Source organism: Stigmatopora argus, chromosome 10 (genome assembly GCF_051989625.1).
Source record: "Stigmatopora argus isolate UIUO_Sarg chromosome 10, RoL_Sarg_1.0, whole genome shotgun sequence".
Classification (NCBI taxonomy): Eukaryota; Metazoa; Chordata; class Actinopteri; order Syngnathiformes; family Syngnathidae; genus Stigmatopora; species Stigmatopora argus.
Genome location: NC_135396.1, coordinates 12,825,064 through 12,846,542, shown reverse-complemented (window position 1 = coordinate 12,846,542; position 21,479 = coordinate 12,825,064). Strand labels below are relative to the sequence as shown.

General features: G+C 39.6%; 3 protein-coding genes across 12 annotated transcripts in view; 2 read left to right on the top strand and 1 right to left on the bottom strand.

The window, feature by feature from the left end:
• Positions 1-3,550, bottom strand: part of sik3 (SIK family kinase 3) — a 29,618-nt gene extending 26,068 nt beyond the window's left edge. For 2 of the 4 annotated variants that reach the window (XM_077611399.1, XM_077611401.1), the window contains exon 1: positions 3,208-3,549. In XM_077611399.1, the coding sequence (XP_077467525.1) occupies positions 3,208-3,498 (291 nt within the window). In that variant the 5' untranslated portion in view covers positions 3,499-3,549. Of the gene's footprint in view, positions 1-3,207 lie in introns of all 4 variants that reach the window. The other 2 variants (XM_077611398.1, XM_077611400.1) reach the window with 2 other exon arrangements.
• A 1,696-nt stretch (positions 3,551-5,246) lies between these two features.
• Positions 5,247-17,201, top strand: sidt2 (SID1 transmembrane family, member 2). 3 transcript variants are annotated; one of them, XM_077611791.1, is made up of 27 exons: positions 5,247-6,029; positions 6,103-6,224; positions 7,876-8,040; positions 9,378-9,423; positions 10,056-10,157; positions 10,347-10,430; positions 10,668-10,833; positions 10,937-11,030; positions 11,123-11,178; positions 11,287-11,313; positions 12,010-12,052; positions 12,140-12,213; positions 12,353-12,415; positions 12,640-12,758; positions 13,682-13,755; positions 13,861-13,927; positions 14,005-14,078; positions 14,160-14,283; positions 14,713-14,830; positions 14,938-15,074; positions 15,147-15,255; positions 15,626-15,702; positions 15,815-15,861; positions 15,931-16,036; positions 16,106-16,216; positions 16,467-16,580; positions 16,652-17,201. In XM_077611791.1, exons 1-27 carry the CDS (start codon positions 5,802-5,804, stop codon positions 16,712-16,714), a joined length of 2,610 nt encoding a protein of 869 aa, XP_077467917.1. In that variant the 5' UTR covers positions 5,247-5,801; the 3' UTR covers positions 16,715-17,201. The 3 variants fall into 3 exon arrangements, with proteins under 3 accessions (XP_077467917.1, XP_077467915.1, XP_077467916.1); XM_077611789.1 differs by lacking the exon at positions 12,353-12,415 and having other exon boundaries at positions 12,010-12,048; positions 12,136-12,213; XM_077611790.1 differs by lacking the exons at positions 11,287-11,313; positions 12,353-12,415 and having other exon boundaries at positions 12,010-12,048; positions 12,136-12,213.
• A 1,096-nt stretch (positions 17,202-18,297) lies between these two features.
• The window catches only part of numbl (NUMB like endocytic adaptor protein), a 48,332-nt gene continuing 45,150 nt past the window's right edge, over positions 18,298-21,479 (top strand). For 2 of the 5 annotated variants that reach the window (XM_077611058.1, XM_077611055.1), the window contains exons 1-2: positions 18,537-18,615; positions 18,713-18,807. The gene's annotated coding sequence lies outside the window, so the exon portion shown is untranslated. The other 3 variants (XM_077611057.1, XM_077611054.1, XM_077611056.1) reach the window with 3 other exon arrangements.

Here is a 21,479-nt window from a genome sequence, read left to right as displayed (position 1 = left end):
TTGTAATTTTTTTAATCAAAATTTTCTGTGTTTTTAGTTCAAAAATCATTTTGTAAAATCTAAAAATATATATTTAAAAAAGCTAAAATAAACATTGTTTTAGATCTATAAAAAACTGAATATTCAGGGATTTTAATCCAGTTCTTGACGCCAAGTAAGCCCACAAAACAGAAGGGAATAGGAAATGAGTATACATTCTATTGCATTTCAAAAAGGGGGTAATGTTTATCAGAGCCGATGTATATTATCATATATATATATATTTTTATAAATACTGTGTAGCCACCAGATGGTTGGGATCAATTCCCACTTGGTGGCGGAGTGATTGTGAGTGCGAATGGTTGTTGTCTGTCTTTACGTGTGCCCTACGACTGACAGGTGGCCAGTCTAGGTGGAAGTCGTTCTTTCACCTGTAGTAAGATAGGATAGACTCCAGCACACAACGAATTTGTGTATAAAATAGTGACTTGTGATCTACCTCCTGGATAGGAAGTTTGTCAGCAACAATTAAGGGCATCGGGGAACATATATAAATGTACCGGAACGAATACTTTGAAATATTGGCATGACTGCAAAACAAGCAAATTGTATAATTTTAGGAAGGTAGGAAGGCTTTTTTTGTTTATTTGGATTTGATGAAAAATGTAATCTGGACCGCTGTTTAGAAACTGTAAACAGTGTTGTTAATTTTCAGTTTGGTTCCTATTAAGGTCAGATATGTCAATTGTTTATCGTGAACATTGGCATGTGTGAGAGGTGCTGAAGACCATGCCATGGCTAGAGGTTTGTACAAAAAACAGGAATGTGCTGAGTTTAGTTCCTGCTAGCTCCAAAAGAAGTGTGTAGCTTTGCAATATTTATACTACGTTACAATATATATGATACTAAATTGCTAGACCACAGGAGGATTGGCTACCTAAAAAATAGCACTTGGGTCAAAAAGGTTCCCCTGCCTAATCAAAGATGTACAAAATGTATTAATCAAGTTCTTTTGTGTTTGCATTTCTTTCCTAATATGTCCCAATAAATACATGTTACTTCTGATGGTTATGGAAAAAAACATAGTATACAAAATGGGACACAACTAGCAATGTCACAATATTTACAAGATCAACATATTAAAACTGGCTCAATATCGTCATGGTCTTGTCTTGAGCAGGCTATGCTCTTGTATTGGTATAAAAGTATGTTGTTGCTTGAATTGTCCTTTTCAGGTTGGCTATTGACTTATGCAACAGCACAGATTTAACACAGTTCTGGAGGTATAATACAGGCCAAAAGTTTGGATACATCACATTCCATACCACACATGCTCTCAACCCCACTGAAAGCGTAAGAATTTCCACTGAAAGCATACCTGTTCAGTGCATTTAAGGCGACTACATCATGAATTTCTGTGAAAAAAATGCCAAGAGTGTGCAAAGCACTCATCAGAGCAAAGGTTGGCAACTTTAAAGAGACTAAAATGAGAAACATGTTTTCAGTTATTTCACTTTTTTTCATGAAGCAAATAATTCCATGTGTTCAGTCGTAGTTTTAATGCCTCCGGTGCTAATCTATAATGTAAACATTCATGAAAATAAAGAATGTATGAACAAGAAGGTAATTTCAAACTACTGAGTTTTTGACGGGGATGAGTGGTTAGCGCGTCAGCCTCACAGCTCTGGGGTCCTGGGTTCAAATCCAGGTCTGTCCACCTGTGTGGAGTATGCATGTTCTCTCTGGGCCTGCGTGGGTTTTCTCTCGGTACTCCGGTTTCCTCCCACATTCCAAAGACAGGCTGATTGGACACTCTTAAATTGTCCCAACAGTGAATGGTTGTCCGTCTGTCTCCTTGTACCCTGCGATCGGCTAACCGCCGATTCAGGGTAACCCCTGCCTCTGGCCCGGAGTCAGCTGGGATAGGCTCCAGCATCCCCCGCGACCCTAGTGAGGATAAATCCTGTTCAAAAAATGCATGAATGAGTTTTTGACTTCTGATCAATCCGATTTTCTTCAAGTTATGTTTTACTGATACCAATCCGATGCTCATATTTTTAGATCAGTAAAAGTAAGAGCCACTTACAGCAACAACAAGCATAATATTTTGAAAGACTAATTTTACCAGCCACTGAATGTTTAGAGCGTTGATGCCCATTTTTGTCAAGCAGGAGGATCATTGTTTCAAATATAGGACAAAAGCTTCAATTACAGACTGTTCCTGACCATTCCTTTGAACCCCTTGATACGCAACATTACACACATTAGGGTGAAAGGAGAGGGTCAATAATAGCTTTTTGCCTTGGCGTGAACAAGGAAAACTTTGACCAAGTTATTCAAACGTTAACAGTGCATTGTTAAAGTTAGACACAAGAGTGTAAACTTACATCTTAAATGGCGCAATTCCTACATGGTAGATGTCGTGATAATGACTGTAAATTTGCTGGTAACCTGGTTTTCCATGAAAAATATTTTTCCACCAAATTTCTCCATCACCTTGTCAATTTGAATGTTAAAGTAATTTGTATGACTTTATTCAATAATTACTTCTAATCAAACTAAATATACAAGAAGGCATCACAATTTCGTGGAATTGTGTTGCAACAATACGCGTTTTATCCTGTAATCAGCGTGACTGACTACTTTAGATATGTAAAAATGACAGTTTGTCGTCTCCTTACCAGAAACGGTCACATTTTTTAAGCATGATGGTGATTGTATTCAACCGCATACACAATACCGATCACACTTAAGCCTGTTATCGGAAGGCAAATGAACATCAAATTGACATAAGAACGCGTGAAAACAGTTCCATTGCTCCTGCATTCCTGTCATATATCTCCATGCAAACAAACAGCTAATTCACGGCTAAGCTAATAGCTACAGCAGGAACATTCTGCGTCTCCTTAGATCTTAGCTGTACCCTTTTCTCCGTCCTCTGCGCTTTGCCACGCATTAATCGCGGGTTCGACTGCTTATTAATCACGCAAAGCCGTCACCGGGCTATCTCTGCTATGTGCCTTAAATGTCAACAGTTTCCGGGGATGTTCTACATTGAATGACCCTCGGACACACAGCAGCGGTGTCACCAAAACGAGCTTGCCGTTGTGTCTGGGAAGCTCGAAGGCCCGAGCTTCGTCCTCAAGTATTTCACTCCAAAACTCTGATGCATTCGCCATGACAACTTGCCAGCGGTGCCCTTAAACGCTCGGCTACGAGTTTCCTCACCTTTGCTTTGGTAATGATGTGGGTAGCCAGCTTAACCACCGCGAAATTTCCCTTGCCGATGGTCCGTTCGATCTCGTAGTGGCCCACTCGCGCAGGAGGGGGCCTGGTGTTCGAAGTCTGGACAGGATTGGGGATGCACCCCGGGGCCGCGCCTGGGCGACCGGGGTGGCTGATCCCGGAAGGTGGCTGGGCTCGGTTCTGAGGCCCCATGGCCGCGTGGCTCGGCCGGGCAGAGTGCGCTATCCCGGCCGCGGGAGTCCCAGCAGCACCTCCGCTTGACACGGCCGCCATCTTCTCGCCTCTCTGCGGGAACAACAAGCAGGACGCAGCGCGCGCACGCCCCCGCCCTGCGTCACTTTACGTGAGGCGCTCCTTCGCAGCGCCCTCTCTAGGTTGTTACCATGGAAACGATGAGCGTAACACATGACCTCATCCACAAAAACGTACTGTGGTCGCCAGGGCAACAAAGAAGTGCGCATTACAGTATTGCTCTGGCTCCCATGATTCGGTTAGAAAGTCAAGACCAGCGTTTTTTTTTGCGCCGCTGCTATCTGTTGCGGCGTGAATTCCGTCACATCCGTTTAAGTCGGGAATTGGAGGTTTTAATTGTCCATTTGGTGTTGAGATCAAATGTTATTCGGGGCCAAGATAGTGGAAATCGTGAAGGCTCGGAAAAGCTTCGAGGTTCATTTGAGATCTTGCTATTTAAATCATTTTCTAACTACGTTGGATAAATTCCCTCCATTAATCTCCCAAAATTACAATTGTAGGCGTATTGATTGGAAATCACGGCACAAAGCAATGTACTTCAGTGTATGGGACTTGGCATTTTGTTGAATTTATAATTATTATTTTTGAGGTTTTGAAATGTATTATTTTACTATACATTTTATTGTCTTCATTTTTTTTTCCAAATTGGAAACTTGAATTTTACAACTCTAGTTTTAATGATATTGGAACACCATGTGAAGAAAGATAAAATACAAACGTTTTCAAATCCTCTTCATCCTATAGCTAAGATATTTCATGTTCAAATTAATCAACTCTGTTGCTTTGAGCAAATAATCATTAACATAGAATCGTATGGCTGCGACACGATCCAGAAAAAAGCAGACAGGGTCACTTTTTACCACTGTTTTATGTTAGTTCTTCTTTTAACAACATTCAATAAACGGTTAAGAACTGAGGAAATTATTTTCTGAAGCTTTGCAGGTGGATTTTTCTATTTCCCTCAGATTTATAGCTTCAATAGGCCTGGGTATGCTTCATAATCTGCCACACATTTTCAATTGTCACTATATGGTAATGTTATAATGTGCAAAATATGCTTTAGCATGGTCTTGCTCAAAATACCAGAGGCTTCCATGAAAAAAGACATTGGTGAAGTGGCAGGATAGGTTTCTCACAAATTTGCAGGTAGTTTTCAGCATTATTGGGGCTTTCACAGATGATTAAGTTCCCCATTCCATTGGCCCTAAAACAACCATCTTTGCTTGTTTGTGATTGACTGAACAAATCAAAAAAACTCATTTTATACCCAATCATGGGACCCACCAATTTCCAATTAACCTGATCACTTATGTCACTGGTCTCAGCTTTTTTGGTACGTGTTGCAACCATAATATTATAATTAACTTGTATTATTTGCTAAACACAATAAAGTTGATGATTTAAACATTAAATCTATTGTCTTGTTTACATAATGTGAAAATATACTGTAGACTGAGTTTATTTCAATGGCAATTGGGATTGTAATTAAATTACTCCAAAATATATTTCACTCGCGTGGCTACTTAATCAGCATTACAATTCGAGTTTGTCATTTGAATAAATTCATTTTTCCCACGATATTTAAATTGATTGAGGTGCGCCTGTACATCGTGACTATGTATTTGTATCGCTTTTTATACAACGGCGTGGTAAATATTTTGGCAAAAACATGAAGTAAGTCCATGTTTACGTTACTGTACATGCATAATACTGCTATTTTGCGCAATAAAGTGTGTTTTGAATAAAGATGAAGACAAAAGGATCAGTCCTGGTGGGGGCGCTATTGTCATGCAATATTTGTTTTCCCACGCAGGAAAGGTAAAGAGGATGTCCTGAGTCTAAATCACTTAAACATACACAGTAGAATCCACGACAACGCCCCAGAACCGGACGCAAGATTCCGACTTCAGAAATCTTTAATCGGAGTTGCTGGATTACTTAAACGACATCTTCGTTCTCAACTTCCAGAGCCATACATGGAGCTGCTGACTAGCCAGCTATGCTAACACTAGCACAACAACTGAGGAGCCTGTCAGCGTTCGCCTTTTTAATAGTACAATATTGTTGCAATGCTCTTGTCTACGAACTTGTGACTTGAGAGTGGACAGTTGTCTTTAGTAAGGGGACGGTTATAATGTTGTCGCTAGTGTTCGGATGCTAGCACTTGATATTTTGGGTCAAGACTGGACCTGAAACTGTTTTCACAGTCAGCCTGTTTACATGGGAGTGTTTTGAATTTGAATGGGGTGGCGTGACACAGTTCATTTCATAGTTTAATCACGGAAGCGGGGTCCTGTTGACTGCTTCAAGGACTGAGAAAGAAAATGCTGCTCGGGAGTCTGTGGAAATCTCGATATAAAACCACTTTTGGAGCTGATGCTGGAGTCCTGCTTTGGCTGTGTTTGGCCCTGTTGGCTTGCGGCAATGCTGTTTTGGCCGAACCCAAAAACGTGATTCAGAAAGACGGCGAGTTTGATATGATCTATAACGACACAGTTACGAGTCAAAATCAGACCATCTATGCTTTCAATCATACTGTTACCAGAACCAAGGTAGGAGAGAGCATTCCAGATTTTCTGATGTTTTGATGTGTGGCAAATGTCAGCGTTTGTGTTTGCTCCTTAGACCGAAGGTGTTCGTGTATCCGTGGACGTTCTGTCACAGAACCTGAAAAGTCCCATCCTTTTTGTGGTGCGACAGAAGCAAGCTGTGCTCTCCTTTCAGGTCCCCCTCATCCTCAGAGGACTGTGAGTAAAAACTCTTCCCTGTCATTATGATTTCACTAATGTCCTACTAAAAGAAACGAAGACAAAACTGAAAGTATAAAATAAAAGCAGCACAGTACCAAATGAGAAGTCGATATTCTTTTTTATTTGTATTTTATCTCTTTGATTTATTTTCTTTGGGGAAACTTTAGTCATCTACACCTCTTCTCTGTTGTCATGAATGATTATGATGATTGTGTTTGATATATATACATGTGTGTGTGTATATATATATATATGTATATATAAATTCTATGAATTTGAGGGCTTGGATTATTAAATCCAACTTTTACACTTTTACTGCAAATGAATATCGGCCATCGCCCTTCTCTTACTACTAATAATTGGTATCGGTATCAGTCCCGAAAAACCCTTATCGGTCAATATCTAATTTATATATAATACTAAAAAATCTTTAAAAAAAAACAAAAAAAAGAACTTCAATGCCTCAATGAATCTCTCAACAAAAATGCTGAAACGTTTTGCATAATCAGGTGGGTTCTCACAAGAGGTTAGAAGTCCAGGCCACTCGCCAACTGTCCATTTGTAACATGATTATTGTGTTACACACCCTCAGGAGTTGTGCAACAGAACAGTGACTTTGCCTCGGTGTTTCCCATCTAGGCCTTTGGCCAGACAACATTGAGTTGAATGCCATAATAAATCTTTGGACTTTCACGTTCCAAAATTCCACATTACCGGTAATTGATCTCCTTTTCATGAGCAGTATTGCTAGATTTGGCAGGGTACTGTCCAGTTAGGCTATTTTCAAAGATTTAGGGTCGCACGGGGTGCTGGAGCCAGAACAGGAAACCTGTTTTTAGCATGTTAGCAATAGAGGCTGACACGGAGCATGGGCGCAAAAGGACAATAACACGGCCAAAATGAGCGATTATGAGATGCAGGACAACACAGATACAATCCACTAAAAGATTCAATGAATTCTCCCTGGCCTTTTCTTACTTAAAAAAAAAAATGCCTCGTGATAGGAGCCTTATTGAAAATGTCCTTAATCCACTGTCCTCATTTGAGGACATCCTGTAATGTTTTTCTTACTTGATGTGAAGGTCTTTCCCCATTGTATGTAAATGAAAAGCCTTAAAATCAGCTGCTTTTCTTCCTTTTTTTGTTACTATTGTTACAAGGCTGATTGAACACTCTAAATCGCCCCTAGGTATGAGTGTGAGCGTGACTGGTTGTTTGTCTCCATGCGATTGGCTGGTCACCAATTCAGGATGTCACCTGCCTTTGGCCCAAAGTCAACTGGGTTAAGCTCCAGCACCCCTGCGACCTTAGTCAGGATAAAGTGGTTCAGTATTTTGTGGGAAAAAAACACTGGTTTAGCATTAAGATCACGTACTTAGAACTAACCTGCCATTTTGATCTGCTCCTCCCTTTAATAATTTCACATTTATACCGCTGTGGCATATAAATTCCACCTCTGGCAAAACTAGGGGAAAAGATTGTGTGAATATATATATATATATATATATATATATATATATATATATATGTATCTGAATATGGTAATCTTTTTTGATCGATAAACTCAAACTATTTTTAGTTGAAATTTGTATTAAATATTCTTTTTTTTAAATTGAATTATTTATTTATTTTTCTCTATTCTCTCTAGATACCAGAGAAAATACCCCTATAATCATTTAGGCCGAACATTATGCCAACCTCCGACACGGGCTGTTTCAGAGACCCAATACTTTTTTGTGGATGTCTCTACCCTTTCCAGTGAGGGTACGAACTACCAGCTTAGGGTCAGCCGAGTTGAAAGCTTTACATTGCAGTAAGTGACATCATTTTATACCACATATATAGGCAATATTCAGTACAGTACTATTTTCATAATTTATTATTTTCATGTATTCATGTATTATTTAGATCAGGGGTGGCCCGGTCCTTGGGAGCCCCTATCCAGTCTCTTTTCCATTTCACCCTCCTCTACCACACCTGAATCAAATGATCAACTCATCAGCAAGCTGTCCAGAAGCGTCATACCGATTCCGATTATTTGATTCAGGTGTGTTAGTGGAGGGAGACATGGAAAACCGATTGAATAGGGGCTCTCGAGGACTGGACTTGGCCACCCCTGAATAAGATAATGTAAAGACTAGAAAACAGCATAATTGAATTGATTTGTCACATGTAGTGCGATGATTGTTGTTGCGGTAACAACCGATTTGGAAAAAAATGCTTGAGCATTTTAATTGTCCCAGTTTGGTGAATTTTAATATGGTGGAATACTAATCATCAACAGTTGTGTATTTTGCATTGTAGGCCTACAACAATGATTATGGTAGTACTGTTAAAACAGAGAGGCAAAATATTGGAAAGGTGCCGCTATTAAATTGTAACTTAACTGTTTATAAAGCTCAGCGGGAAGAAGCTGTAGTAACTGCTAGTTTTCCCGTGTATGGATTGACACCAGCTACCTGAGGGAAGGAGTTGAAAAAGACAATGGTATTTCTGTGTGACCTGCAAGAGGTGGCAATGACTCGCAAACTGGTCCGTGACTTCCCAGGTTTCTCTAGAAATGATGTAAGACATGGCGTGATGTTTTTGATGGTCCAAAATTAGGAATAGAAAGGACTTAAAAAACACAGATGTCCATGTTTCTGGGTACTGGAATGAATAGCACATTTACAGTCTTCCCTCGATTATCGCGACTTCTCTTCTTCGCATTTTTTTTCTGCTATTAATTATTTTTTTAAAAAGTATTATTATTTTTTTAAGTTCATAAAAATGTGAAAATCCACTCTGAAACTCGCATGTAAAAGCCACTCTCCTGTCTTCCGCTTGCTACCAGGACTTGGCACTGAAGAAAAAAAAAGGTAGTTATGAGAGGGGTGATCTTACTTCACGGTTTTTCGTTTATCGTGGCCATGTCTGGTCTACATTAACCCCGATATTCAAGGGATTACTGTAAAGCAAGCAAAAAGCACACTCGGTATGCACATTTTATAACACCTCGCCAGTTTCATACCGTAATGAGTACAAATCAGGATTAACCATGCTCAAGTAAACTGCCAAATGAAAACTAGTTCTTGATGGGGAAAAAAGGTGTTAGGTCTTGACTGCCATTCATTTGTCTGATTTAATTATTTATTTTAAAATTTATTTCAGGACAGACACCACATTCAGCTTCACTGCATCTCCGTCTCAACCTCAGGTATACACAGCTGTGGTTGAAATTACTGTATGAGCAAAAGAATAGAGTGAGCAGCCTGTAGTTTTAGCAAAAAGATGTGGGAAGATTTAATGTTACACAATCAGCAAAACATTCTGGGAAAATTTAATGTTACACAAAAAGAGGAAGTCATTCTTATTCAAACCTGTTTCTCAGAACTTCAGCTTTGTAATTTACACTTTGCTCCAGTTTCCATATTGTGAGGATTTAATGTTTTATTATGTATAGTTATTCTGTAACTGAGATATTGACTCTGATTCAGGTTTAAGTACCTTAAAGGGACAGACAGTCGAAAGAATCTTGTTCAATAAATTGAACCCCCCCCCCCACTAATGAACAGATTGCCCGCCTTTTCCCGTGTTGTTACTAATACCTATTGCATCATGCACCTATGTTTATGTCTATAAGTCTTCATGTGCGTGTGTAAACTTGATAACACATGTATGTGCTTGCAATCAGGGTCATTTTAGTCTTAAAAGATAATTTTCTGCATTATTAACGGTCTTAGGAATTTGCCTTTTTTTAAATTATACCATTCTTTTTATGCAGAGCATATTGAATCCCCCTTCAAAGATTAACCTTCTTTTACCAAATTCATTTGACTCCTCTCTCAGTACTTCAAGTATGCATTTCCTGAAGGGGTGGACACTGTGATTGTGAAGGTCAGCTCGGACATGAATTTTCCCTGCTCTGTAATGTCTATCCAAGACATTCAGGTAATATTCTCTCTCTGTAAGTGTAATGGTTTTTGCATGAAGTACAACTATGATAATGCTATTCTCAAATTCAACAGTTGTCTAAAGGTTTTCCATTGTAGTTATTTGGGTTTATATTTTCGAGACTGATAGGTTGAGGTCCCATCTATTTATAGAATTGACACTTCTTTGTTTTTCTTTCAATTCCAGTGCCCTGTTTATGACCTCGACAATAATGTAGCCTTCATTGGGATGTATCAGACTATGACCAAAAAAGGCGCCATCACAGTGCAGGTACTTCTTTAGTTGTATGCATCCCTAATCCACCAAAGCATTGAAAAATTCAGAGAATTTTAAATTTTGGAAACTTTCCATAAAATGTATACAAGTATCGGAAAGTTATTTTTTGTAATTGTTAAAATGTAAAATGAAAAACTGCATGATCCCAATTTCAGATCTCAATTTCTAAAATTTCCCACCTAAATTTAAGTTGAAAATTTAACTTTTGTCAAACCCACTGCCTATTTTCAGAGAAAAGATTTCCCTAGCAACAGTTTTTATGTGGTGGTAGTGGTAAAAACAGAGGACGAGGCCTGTGGTGGTCCATTGCGCTTCTACCCATTGCGCCCAGATGAATTGATCGACGCTGGTAACCGCAGCAAAACCCTCAATGTTGTCGTCTCCCCGGCCATAAAATGTAAGCTACTTTTGTGCAAATTTGACATTCAGTCTTTTTTTTCATCTAATGTATTTTGAACTCGATTATGATGACTGTTAACAAAATATCTGTGGCTGCACAGCGGAGGTGTATGTTATAGGCATGCTGTTTTGTCTGGGTATTTTCCTCTCCTTCTACCTGCTCACTCCACTGGTGGCCTGCCTGCAGAAGAAACGGTGAGATTTTGACATCTCTAGGGAAAAAAAGAAGGTCAGACTGCTCTACTTATGTAACCAATTTGCATTTGTTTGCTTTGTTGTTCATGCAGAGCCAAGAAGAGAGAAAATTTTCAGAATATTGTTGACACATCACCTGCTGAGACAGGTAAACCCGCTCTAATAGACAAATCAAATAAGGTTTCACATGAGAGGAATGCAGAGTGTTTATTAATGCTACAATCTTTCATTCTCTCTCTGCTTACGTGTGGTGTAGCCTCTCTGCTTGGGAATAACGCAGATGGTATAAACACACTTGTGATTTGCTTCTCACTTAATGCAGTGCATCAATTATTTGTCCGACAAACATGCATATTGTTTTTCACCTTTTTTGGAATCTGGCTTGCATGCAGTTTCATGGCCATAACATGCAGTTTATTTAGCTTTGACCAACAAATGAGTGAATTGTTGAAATTTGCTGGCTCATCGAGTGCAACAGTAATTAATTACAGACACTACTAACATAATCAACAATATTTTACATCCATGCCATTTTGCAATCCCATTTCTGTTTGAATGTTCTCTCATGTCTTCTACTGTCAGCTACATTGGGTTTTTTGTAAACCTAATCTGTTTATATATGTCAGACTGGGTTTCACAATTTGTGAATAATTTGACAATGTTCTAATATGAATAGCAAAAATCAATGAGTAGGTGATGAGCCACCAAATATTTTCTAATTGCCTATGTTTACCACAAGGTGGGAGCAAAGCACAACTTTTATTTTAGATTGGCCGTTTGCCTGTAATATAACAAAAGCTTCCCATTTAGGATTATTGGGGATAATTGGTATAAAGATGTTACAAAGACTCACATAATTTTAATGGTTTTGTCACGTAAACAGAACAGCAAATGGTTAGATTTTCATGGCGATAATATCCATGCAATAGCATAAATCACAGTACGTATAATCACTAAATACATGTGTCAACATATACAGGCAAGATTGCAGCTTCGCCTAATGAATATGGGTCTATTGGTGAGTTTTGATTTTGTCTTGAGTTTTTCTTCAATTTTTTTTCGTTTGTTTCTGGTGCTTTAATTAAGTCAATGTTTCCTCCAACAGACAGCACAGTCAGTTCAGAAGCAATCACCGAAAGTGCTCCCTCAATAGACAGTGCCACTTCAGCTGACAATTACATGGGTAAGAACCTTATTACTGAACCGACTCATCACTTTCTACCAAAGTCTTTCCCGCAGTGTATCATCAAATGGAATGGATTAACTACTACTTCCTTGGGTTTTGCTCCCTCACTACATACCTCTGGTTGTCTGTTCATTAGGAAGGGAGTCTATTAAACGTCGAGCAAACCTCACTCAACTGCATCACACAGCCATCTACATTGGTGACACTCTGCTACATACGTAGTTGTCGCAATCAGTTCTGCGCTAATCGTCATAATGTCAATCAATGAGTATTGTTGCAATCGGGAAACTGGTCTTCTAATCTGGCTACACTGAAATATTATGTGATTGAAATCAGATGCTTTGAATCCTCAGTCTTCAATTTTGACTGCTGTCAGATTTAAATCCATCAGGTTGGTTAGCTAAAAACTTTCTTTTATATTAGAGCGGTCTGGTTGGAAAAATATCGGAAGGACAAGACATGAGTCATTGAGCTCCATAGAAGAGGATGACTATGACACATTGGATGACATTGACTCAGACAAAAACATTGTTCGCACTAAGGTAAGCACTGCTTTTCTGAGAGTTATGAATTTATGGAAAAATTGGCAAGGTGGGATTAAAAAAAAAAAGTTACAACTACTCATGATTATTTCTTTTAAAAATGCAAGTTTTGTGTTCAAGTGAAGAAATGTGTTAAAAACTACACTAAAAAGCCAGAACTTTGAAAACTGTTATTTTCCATATTGACTGTTTATAATGCAAAATATGCCAGGTTGGATGTTGTTGTTTACAGTACAGCAAGCAAACATTTTCAGATCATTTGTATTTAAAATAATATGTCTGGTAATCAACAAAATGTCTACCCCTATCCAATATAAGTTACTATCAATAAGATTCACGCAAGGGACATGCGCTTGACTAGTATTTTTATTTTTATTTTAAAACCTTGTCCAGGTTTATCAGATGAAAAAATACAGCTGGGCTCCCTTTATATAAAATATAAAAGTTTGTATTTTCTACACTGTTTGCCTGATATACTAATACCTTCAAATTCAAGCTTTGTATTTTCTTCAGGCAACACCTATTTCTTTTTTGCCCTTTTATTGAGTTTGCAAGACAATCTGAGTAGGAAATGACCAGCATGACCTTTTTTTATTTAAGTTATTCCGGTTGTTCTAAAATATATGCCAGTCTTACATTTTCCACCTACACAAAATAACAGTTTCTTTCAAATAATCTTCAGAAATCTTTTATAAATATGCGATATTGAATCGATCCCAACTCAGAGGTGTGCTTTCAATTCCGCTTTTACTGCATCAATCAAGCCATATAGTACTTCAAGTGCATTGAAAATGTATCATTTTCCTCTCTAAAATTTGTTTAAAAAATCAGAATTTCAATTTGGTGTCAACTTTGCTTTGACATTTGTGTAATGCTCTTAATCTGCCAACTACTAATAATTTGTCTCCATGTGCTGATGACAGAAATATCTTTGTGTGTCTGACCTATCACGCAAAGATAAGCGGGTTCTCAGCAAGAAATATCAAATTTACTTCTGGTAAGAACATGAGAAGCATGTCTATCCTAGTTTTTGAAAAACCCATTATTTTTAGTTTGGATCCAAAAAATATTCTAAAACATGTTGTGGCTGTATTCTCATCAGGAACATCGCTACCATTGCTGTGTTCTATGCTCTACCTGTTGTCCAGCTGGTCATTACATATCAAACGGTAGGTTAAGGAGGGGGAAGAAGACCATCTAAAGACAACATGTACCTTATTTAAACTGTAAATGTCTTTTTTATTAGGTTGTTAATGTTACGGGGAATCAGGATATTTGCTACTACAACTTCATGTGTGCCCACCCTCTGGGGGCACTTAGGTTTGTACCGGGTCAAACATTACTTCAACATTGTTTCCCTCTGTGGTGTGACAATTGACATGTAACTGCTATATTCCGCAGTGCTTTCAACAACATCCTCAGCAATTTGGGCTACGTGATGCTGGGCCTTCTCTTCCTCTTCATCGTCCTCAAGAGAGACATCGTCCATAATCGAGCCCTAGCCTGTAATGAAGTCAATGCGCTGGTAAATTGATATGATTTATATATTATACTTTACTCTGCAAAAAAAATGTTAACGCTCTGGTCATGAAAATGAGAAAACGAAAATATAGAGCTGTCCAGTGCTCTGATGCTCTGATTACTTCATTTCAATTAGGGTTAGAATAGTAATGAATAGAAACAAATTGAAAGGAAAACATTGATCGATACTAAGGATTTTGTTATATCATATACACATAATTAACATATATTAAGAAAAAAACATTTGATGGCGGACAAGACATTGTGAGGTCAAAATATCGTAGGTGGATGACATTGTGACCTAAATGTTCCCTGTATTGTTTTAAATTTGGGCAGATATAAGAAAAAATCTTGACTTTGACACATAGGTGAAAACATTTTAGTAAAATGGTAATAGAACCGGGCTTACGTTGTTGTTCATCCCTTCTTTTAGGAATGTGGCATTCCAAAGCACTTCGGTCTCTTTTATGCAATGGGCACTGCTTTAATGATGGAGGGCCTACTCAGCGCCTGCTATCATGTTTGCCCCAACTACACTAACTTCCAGTTTGGTAACATGACACGTTTCATTACACCATTCCCGCGCTGCATGGTGTGCACTATTTTTCCGCCTTGTACCTAGGGTGCTTAACCCTTACGCCCTTGGATGTTTTTGCAGACACATCCTTTATGTATATGATTGCTGGCCTGTGTATGCTGAAGCTGTACCAGAAGCGACACCCTGACATCAACGCCAGTGCTTACACAGCTTATGCCTGCCTGGCAGGAGTCATCTTCTTCTCAGTGCTCGGAGTGGTACGTTCGCTCAAGTGGCAAACGCAACAGTTCGGAAGTGGGATCCATGTGCATTGTTTTGATCATTTGCAGGTCTTCGGGAGGGGAAACACTGGGTTTTGGATTGTTTTCTCAGTCATCCACATATTGGCTACACTACTCCTCAGCACGCAGCTATACTACATGGGCAGGTGGAGACTTGGTAAGTAAGCCCTTTGTACTTGCTGTGAGTAAACTTAAAAAAGCTTTATTGTCATTATACACAGCTGCGTATAACGAAATTGGTGGTGCTACTCCACAAAGTGCGTTTTCCCAGTAAAAACATAAAAAAGTAATATAAAAAATATAAAAAGTCACGTCCGGGCAAGGTAAATTCTAAAATATTGCACAATCTAAGATATTGCACATTGTTATTGCACACCCCAAAGTTATTGCACAGAAGGGATTGTGTGTCGAGCTAATGCTTTTAAACTTGTGTTTAAAAAAAGATATATATTTTTTCAAACTAGAGTTGAAAAGAGCCTTAGTTGACATTAGTGTTCATTTCACATTCCCAATCATTTCGGTTTTAGACTCGGGAATTCTGCGCAGGATGGTTTACGTGGTCTACACAGATTGCATCCGACAATGCACTGGGCCCATGTACATTGTGAGTGATCACCGCATACAGTGTTGTGTGAAATTGTTCACTTGTTTTAGTGTAGTAATGAAGAGGAAAAGTAGTCCTTAAGCCTCTTCAATCATGTTCTGTGTGTTGTTAGGACCGCATGGTTCTCCTCGTGATGGGGAACATAGTAAACTGGTCTCTGTAAGTAAACCGGCGTCTATGTCTGTGTGTGTGTGTGGTACTTACTGAAATATGTTGTTCCTTCTGCAGCGCCGCCTACGGTCTGATCGAGAGACCCAACGACTTTGCATCCTACCTGCTGGCAATTGCCATTTGTAACCTTCTCCTGTACTTTGCCTTCTACATCATTATGAAGGTCCTTATCATTTCGCACTTGAGTGTCTGAACTTGCTTTTTTTCTGAACATGTCCCATTTGTGTTACAGCTGCGCAGCGGTGAGAAAATCCAATGTTTGGCATTGGTGTGTATTCTCTTCACCGCTGTGGTGTGGGGCTTTGCCCTCTATTTCTTCTTCCAGGGTCTCAGTACCTGGCAGGTTGGTCTACTTTGCACACACACTGTGGAAAGCCATTTCAGCAATTATTTCACACTCTTGATGTCCAAGTTAGAGTCAGAGTTATTATCAAACTGTACATTTATTCAGTCGTCTTTCATTAACCGCATACTAGAGGTTTCAAGCTAAATTGTACACAAGATCCTAGTTGGATAAGATACAGTCAATTGGTGAAACTTTTCCTCGCTTTAAGATGTAATACTACAGTGTTCTTTGCAATGTTCAACAACAGAAAACACCAGCAGAATCACGTGAGCACAACAGAGACTGCATTCTCCTTTCATTCTTTGATGACCACGACATTTGGCACTTTCTCTCCTCTATCGCCATGTTTGGATCCTTCTTGGTAAGTACTATCTTTAAAGTTGTCTTCAAAGAAAACAAAAAAAAGATAAACTCCTTCACTGTTCACTTCAGGTTTTGCTCACCATGGACGATGACCTCGACACTGTCCAGAGGGACAAGATCTACGTTTTCTAGATCGAACCGACCTGTGAAACTTTCCTCATTTGCCTTACTCTCCTTTTCTGGTGCGTACATGTCCAAAAGCTAAACCAGTAGCCTTCCTGGCCGTCAACGTGCACGGCCTAATCATCTGCTCAGGGCAGGGTAATGTCACCCCTCCCTATAATCAGAAGTTGACTGATGAATTGTCACATTTTGCTGCCATTAATATTACTGTTGTACTTATTGTTTACTGTCTGCATTGAAAATCTTACTGCAGCTTGAATCACTTGATTATTTATTGTTCAAAATGTATTGAAACAGTTGACTGAAAATGAATGTTTATATGCTCTATTTGTATTTGTCAAATGTGTTTTTTATAAAACAGCGATGAGATCAGTGTTGTGATAGTGTGAGAAAAAAAAGCCAGCCAATGCAAATTATATTGCCATGATTGTGTCGGATCTGATGCATAGTTTGGCAAACAGCAGTTACTGAATAAAGGTTCCTTGTTAGATAGGCAGCCATCCTTGCCTTTTTATTTACAGCAGTTTAGAATCTTGAAATGTATACAATTAAACTGGGCAGTATTGTGTTGGAATGGCTGTATTTGAGGGCGTATACAGACCAGGAAAGTCCTTTCTTTGATCTGAACTTTTTGGGTGCGGTTCCTTTTCACACTGCATTTTTTGCAAGCAATTAGGTTTTGGCAACTAACCTTTGCATGGGCAAACTTCATTTAGTTATTAGACAAACGGTAAACGGACAATGGTGGCAAACGGCCTTTGGAAATGGATCATTATGAGGATTTAAGTACAAAATACAGATTTAGATACATTTTATTTAATGGGTATTTTTGTGTTACTACTTTTACGAATGCACGGAGACTTGAGGCCATATATATATAATATACATATATATTTTTTAATATAGTATTATATTATATATATATATTTTTTTAGAATTTTTCTAGAAATGTAATCTGTGAAATTACATAATTTTGAGTATGTGAGTATTCTGGGAGGTCTGTCCCCCTTGTCTGGAAATTATGAAAAAAAATCATATAGTATTGTGCTCGTGGATTGAAGTGTGTTTTTTAAACGGGTAATTTTATTTCATTTTTCAAAATAAGACAATGCTCGGGCTCTATGGTGCTGTTTCTTTGATTGTTGGGAGTATTTTGGAGGGTTTAAGCGCACGGAAGTCAACTGCCTCGTCACGCGTCTACTTTGAATGGATTTACCGTAATGCTTCGACTACGCGGGCGGGCTATTTTGATCTTCTTTGACCACGAAAACACGCACGTCTGATGGCTTGACTGTAATCACACACGGACACACACCGGTATATTCATTCATTATGTCATGTTCATGTCATGTCAGCACGGTGGCGGGGGTGCTGGAGCCCATTCCAGCCAACCGTGGGCAGTAGACCGGGGCACCCTGACTTGGCACACTTAAACGAAACGAGTAACCATGCATACTAGTAAATGGTAAAGTTTTTTTAGGCGACGTTCCACAATACACGTGGTCCGAAAGAAAAAAACACAAAATCCAGGATTTTTAATACCGGTTTTCTTTCCATGTGTACTTTCCACTACGTGTTTAAGTGAGGTGACGTCAAGTGGAGTGGATACTTGCCACGGTGGGTGGCTTATTACCGCACAGTGGCGCAGTGGAGCGATGGAAACACGCCTGCGTTGTACCCCCTCTCCCTTGTCTTTTCTGGAAAACATCAATGGGAAGTGTGGATTTGCATGTCCGGCCGCGTGTGCCAATGGGCGCACTGGGAAGGCAGTCTTAACGGGTGGAGCCGGAGGAGAGCAGCCCAGTAAGTGCACACGCAGGGAACGGGAAAAGCACCTGAGAGTCAGAATTGAACACACGAACCCGAAAGCCGCGTTTTGTCGTGATTTTTAGCTTCAAGGTTGTGTTATGGTAATGCCGTGTTTACGTGTGTGCGAGTTGGAGTGAGAAAGAGCCTCAGCTTGCTCGAGTTACGCCTAACCCGACCCCGTACTTTGCCGTCCTACAGCGGGTGGAGAAGATCTTTGGCATCTTGGGAAATATCACAGAATTGCCTTTTCGCTGGATTTACTGAAAGGAGACGACCATCCGTCGTTTTTTTGGGTGAGTTGGCGGAATGCAGTGAAATCTGACATCCCTCTTACTTAATGTTGCTTGGTGATGAATGAGCTTGTATGTGCGTAACAATGGCACGATCCACTTTGGAAATCGCAGTAGAGATGGTGAGTGTCATTGTATGGGCCATTTGCGTTTCCACTTTTCCTGCCGCGTGTGGTTAATGATTGGGAATGTGATCCTACCGTTTTGTTTTTAATCCACCATGGAAGATGACAACTACTTCAAAGTGAAACTTTGCTTTGCATTCAAAAAGGAAATTTCCTACCTATGATGCATGAAAATCCATACTGTTCGTCTCTATTGTTTATTTGCTATCATGAACTTTCTGTTGTGACTTTTGTTTTAATTAGTATGACTTTATTGTTGGGGTTCCAGTCTATTTACTTACTGACATTTGTCACTTACAAACCACAAGAATTTCATGACCCAGGACTATCCTTCTACCTGTCTGAAGTTCCTCTCAACTTCTATTCCACTCCCATGGTTTGCCAAATAATCTCGACCTCATTGGTTGTTTTCTGAAGAGAGGGCTCACCATAATATGGTGGTCCATAATAAGAAATCATGGATGATTATTATTATTCATTCATTCAATCATTGGATTTTGCATGTTCTCCCCGCGTGGGTTTCCTCTGGGTACTCCAGTTTCCTCCCACATTCCAAAAACATCCATTGTAGGCTGATTGGACACTCTAAATTTCCCCTAGGTAAGGGTGTGAGTGTGAATGGTTGTCCGTCTCCTTGTGCCCTGCGATTGGCTGGCCACCAATTCAAGGTGTCCCCTGCCTCTGGCCCGCAGACAGTTGGGATTGGCTAGAGCGTCCCCGTAATGTGGATAAAGCGGTTCAGAAAATGAGATGAGATGAGATGAGATTCACTCATTCATTTTCTGAACCGCTTTATCCTCCCAAGGGTGGCAAGGGGGTGCTGGAGCCTATCCCATCTGAATTCGGGCCAGAGGCGGGGGTCACCCTGAATCGGTGCCCGCCCAATCGCAAGGCACAAGGAGACGGACAAATGTTCACACTCGCACTCATACCTAGGGGCAATTTACAGTGTTCAATCAGCCTACCGGGCATGTTTTTGGAATGTGGAAGGAAACCGGACTACCCGGTGAAAAACCACGCAGGCCCTGGGAGAACATGCAAACTCTGATTATTATTATCACTGATTGTTTGTTCAAGGCTTCCAGTTAGGGTGCATGCCTCTGTGTAAGGGCAAAAGAATATGTACATGGAATTCCATTGTCTATAGACATCCATCTGTTCTACGACATGACATTCCTTTGAGAGTACTGCTGTTATGGGGGGTGTTCCGACCCATTGCCCAAGAAAGCAGAAGAGAATTCCATGCTGTGCAAGAGAGTAGATGTAAGATTTAAGACACCCTATCCCATGGGCCACAAACCACCTTGTGTGGACAGTTTCGGGATCTAACAGGAAAGTGACATATTAAACTGGGAGAGGTTTTGGTCACTCTTGAGGGCAAATATGCATGGGTAAGCTTAAGTGTGTAGATGATGTACTGTTTGGTCTAGAAGCGAGGTTAGCTTTCAAACAGCTTTAGTCAGTAATTTCATAAAGCTTGAGATCATTTGTTAGGATCAATTAGCAGTTGTTCATCTAGTATGGGGGGGCATACTATTCCACAACGGGCCGCAGTGGGTGCAGGTTTTTACGTCAACCCTTAAAGAGGACACCTTTTCACCAATCTGGTGTCCTATAAGTGCATTCGTTGGATTGCAGTCAGGTGCTTCTTGTTTTCTGCAGAAATGTTATTGGTTAAAGTGTCTGTGCTGGATCGGTTGGAACAAAAACCTGCACCCACAGCGGCCCTCGAGGACCGGTTTGCCCACCCCTGTACTAGTACTTTAATAAAAAGATGAACATTTTATCGTAGGCTTCTGTATACACTGATAGAGTTGTGTATGAAGAGCAGCTGTTAATGTGTATGCGACTACTGTATTGTTTTTATTCTTTCTTTATTTTTTGTGTCGCTGCCTGCAACAGTCCTGACATTCCGTGTATCTTACAGACATTCTGTAAGTCTGTTTGACAAGGAGCTTCAAAAATATAAACAAAAGGTTTCCTGCTGTGTGTGTGTGTGTGTAAACATTGATCAAGGTTATATTTGGGGCTAGAATAATGCTGTTTCCATAAATGGTTACAATAAATTGGTGCTCTATATGTAATATATAAAGATGATACCTGATTACGTTTCATATTGCGCTCCTGATTCATACTACCTTGCCTTAACACGAGCATCTTTAACATGAGACCAAAGTAGTTCTGTACAAACGATAATGCCAACATTTGCAACCTCCCTCTGAGTAAAATTGTGTTATTACCGCAGAGGGACTTCCAGAACAATAATTCTGTCTGCTGGGTAAATGTGTTCCCTGTGTTGAAGTGTTTGAAGTGTTCCTCTGACCAAATATTAATACATGTTTGCCCTAGGCATAGTTTTCCTGTGTTGTACGTTTCCTTTTGTTCCATTTATTGATACTACACCAGTTTTCTTTGTTCATTTAGATGTCTTTGGTCTGTTTACCCCCAATCTGTTTAAGACTAAGACCACCTCTTCTTTTATGGTGCATATCAAGAGCTGAATGATTGTAGTGACACTTGACACATGTTATCAATGATAGTTTTTTTATA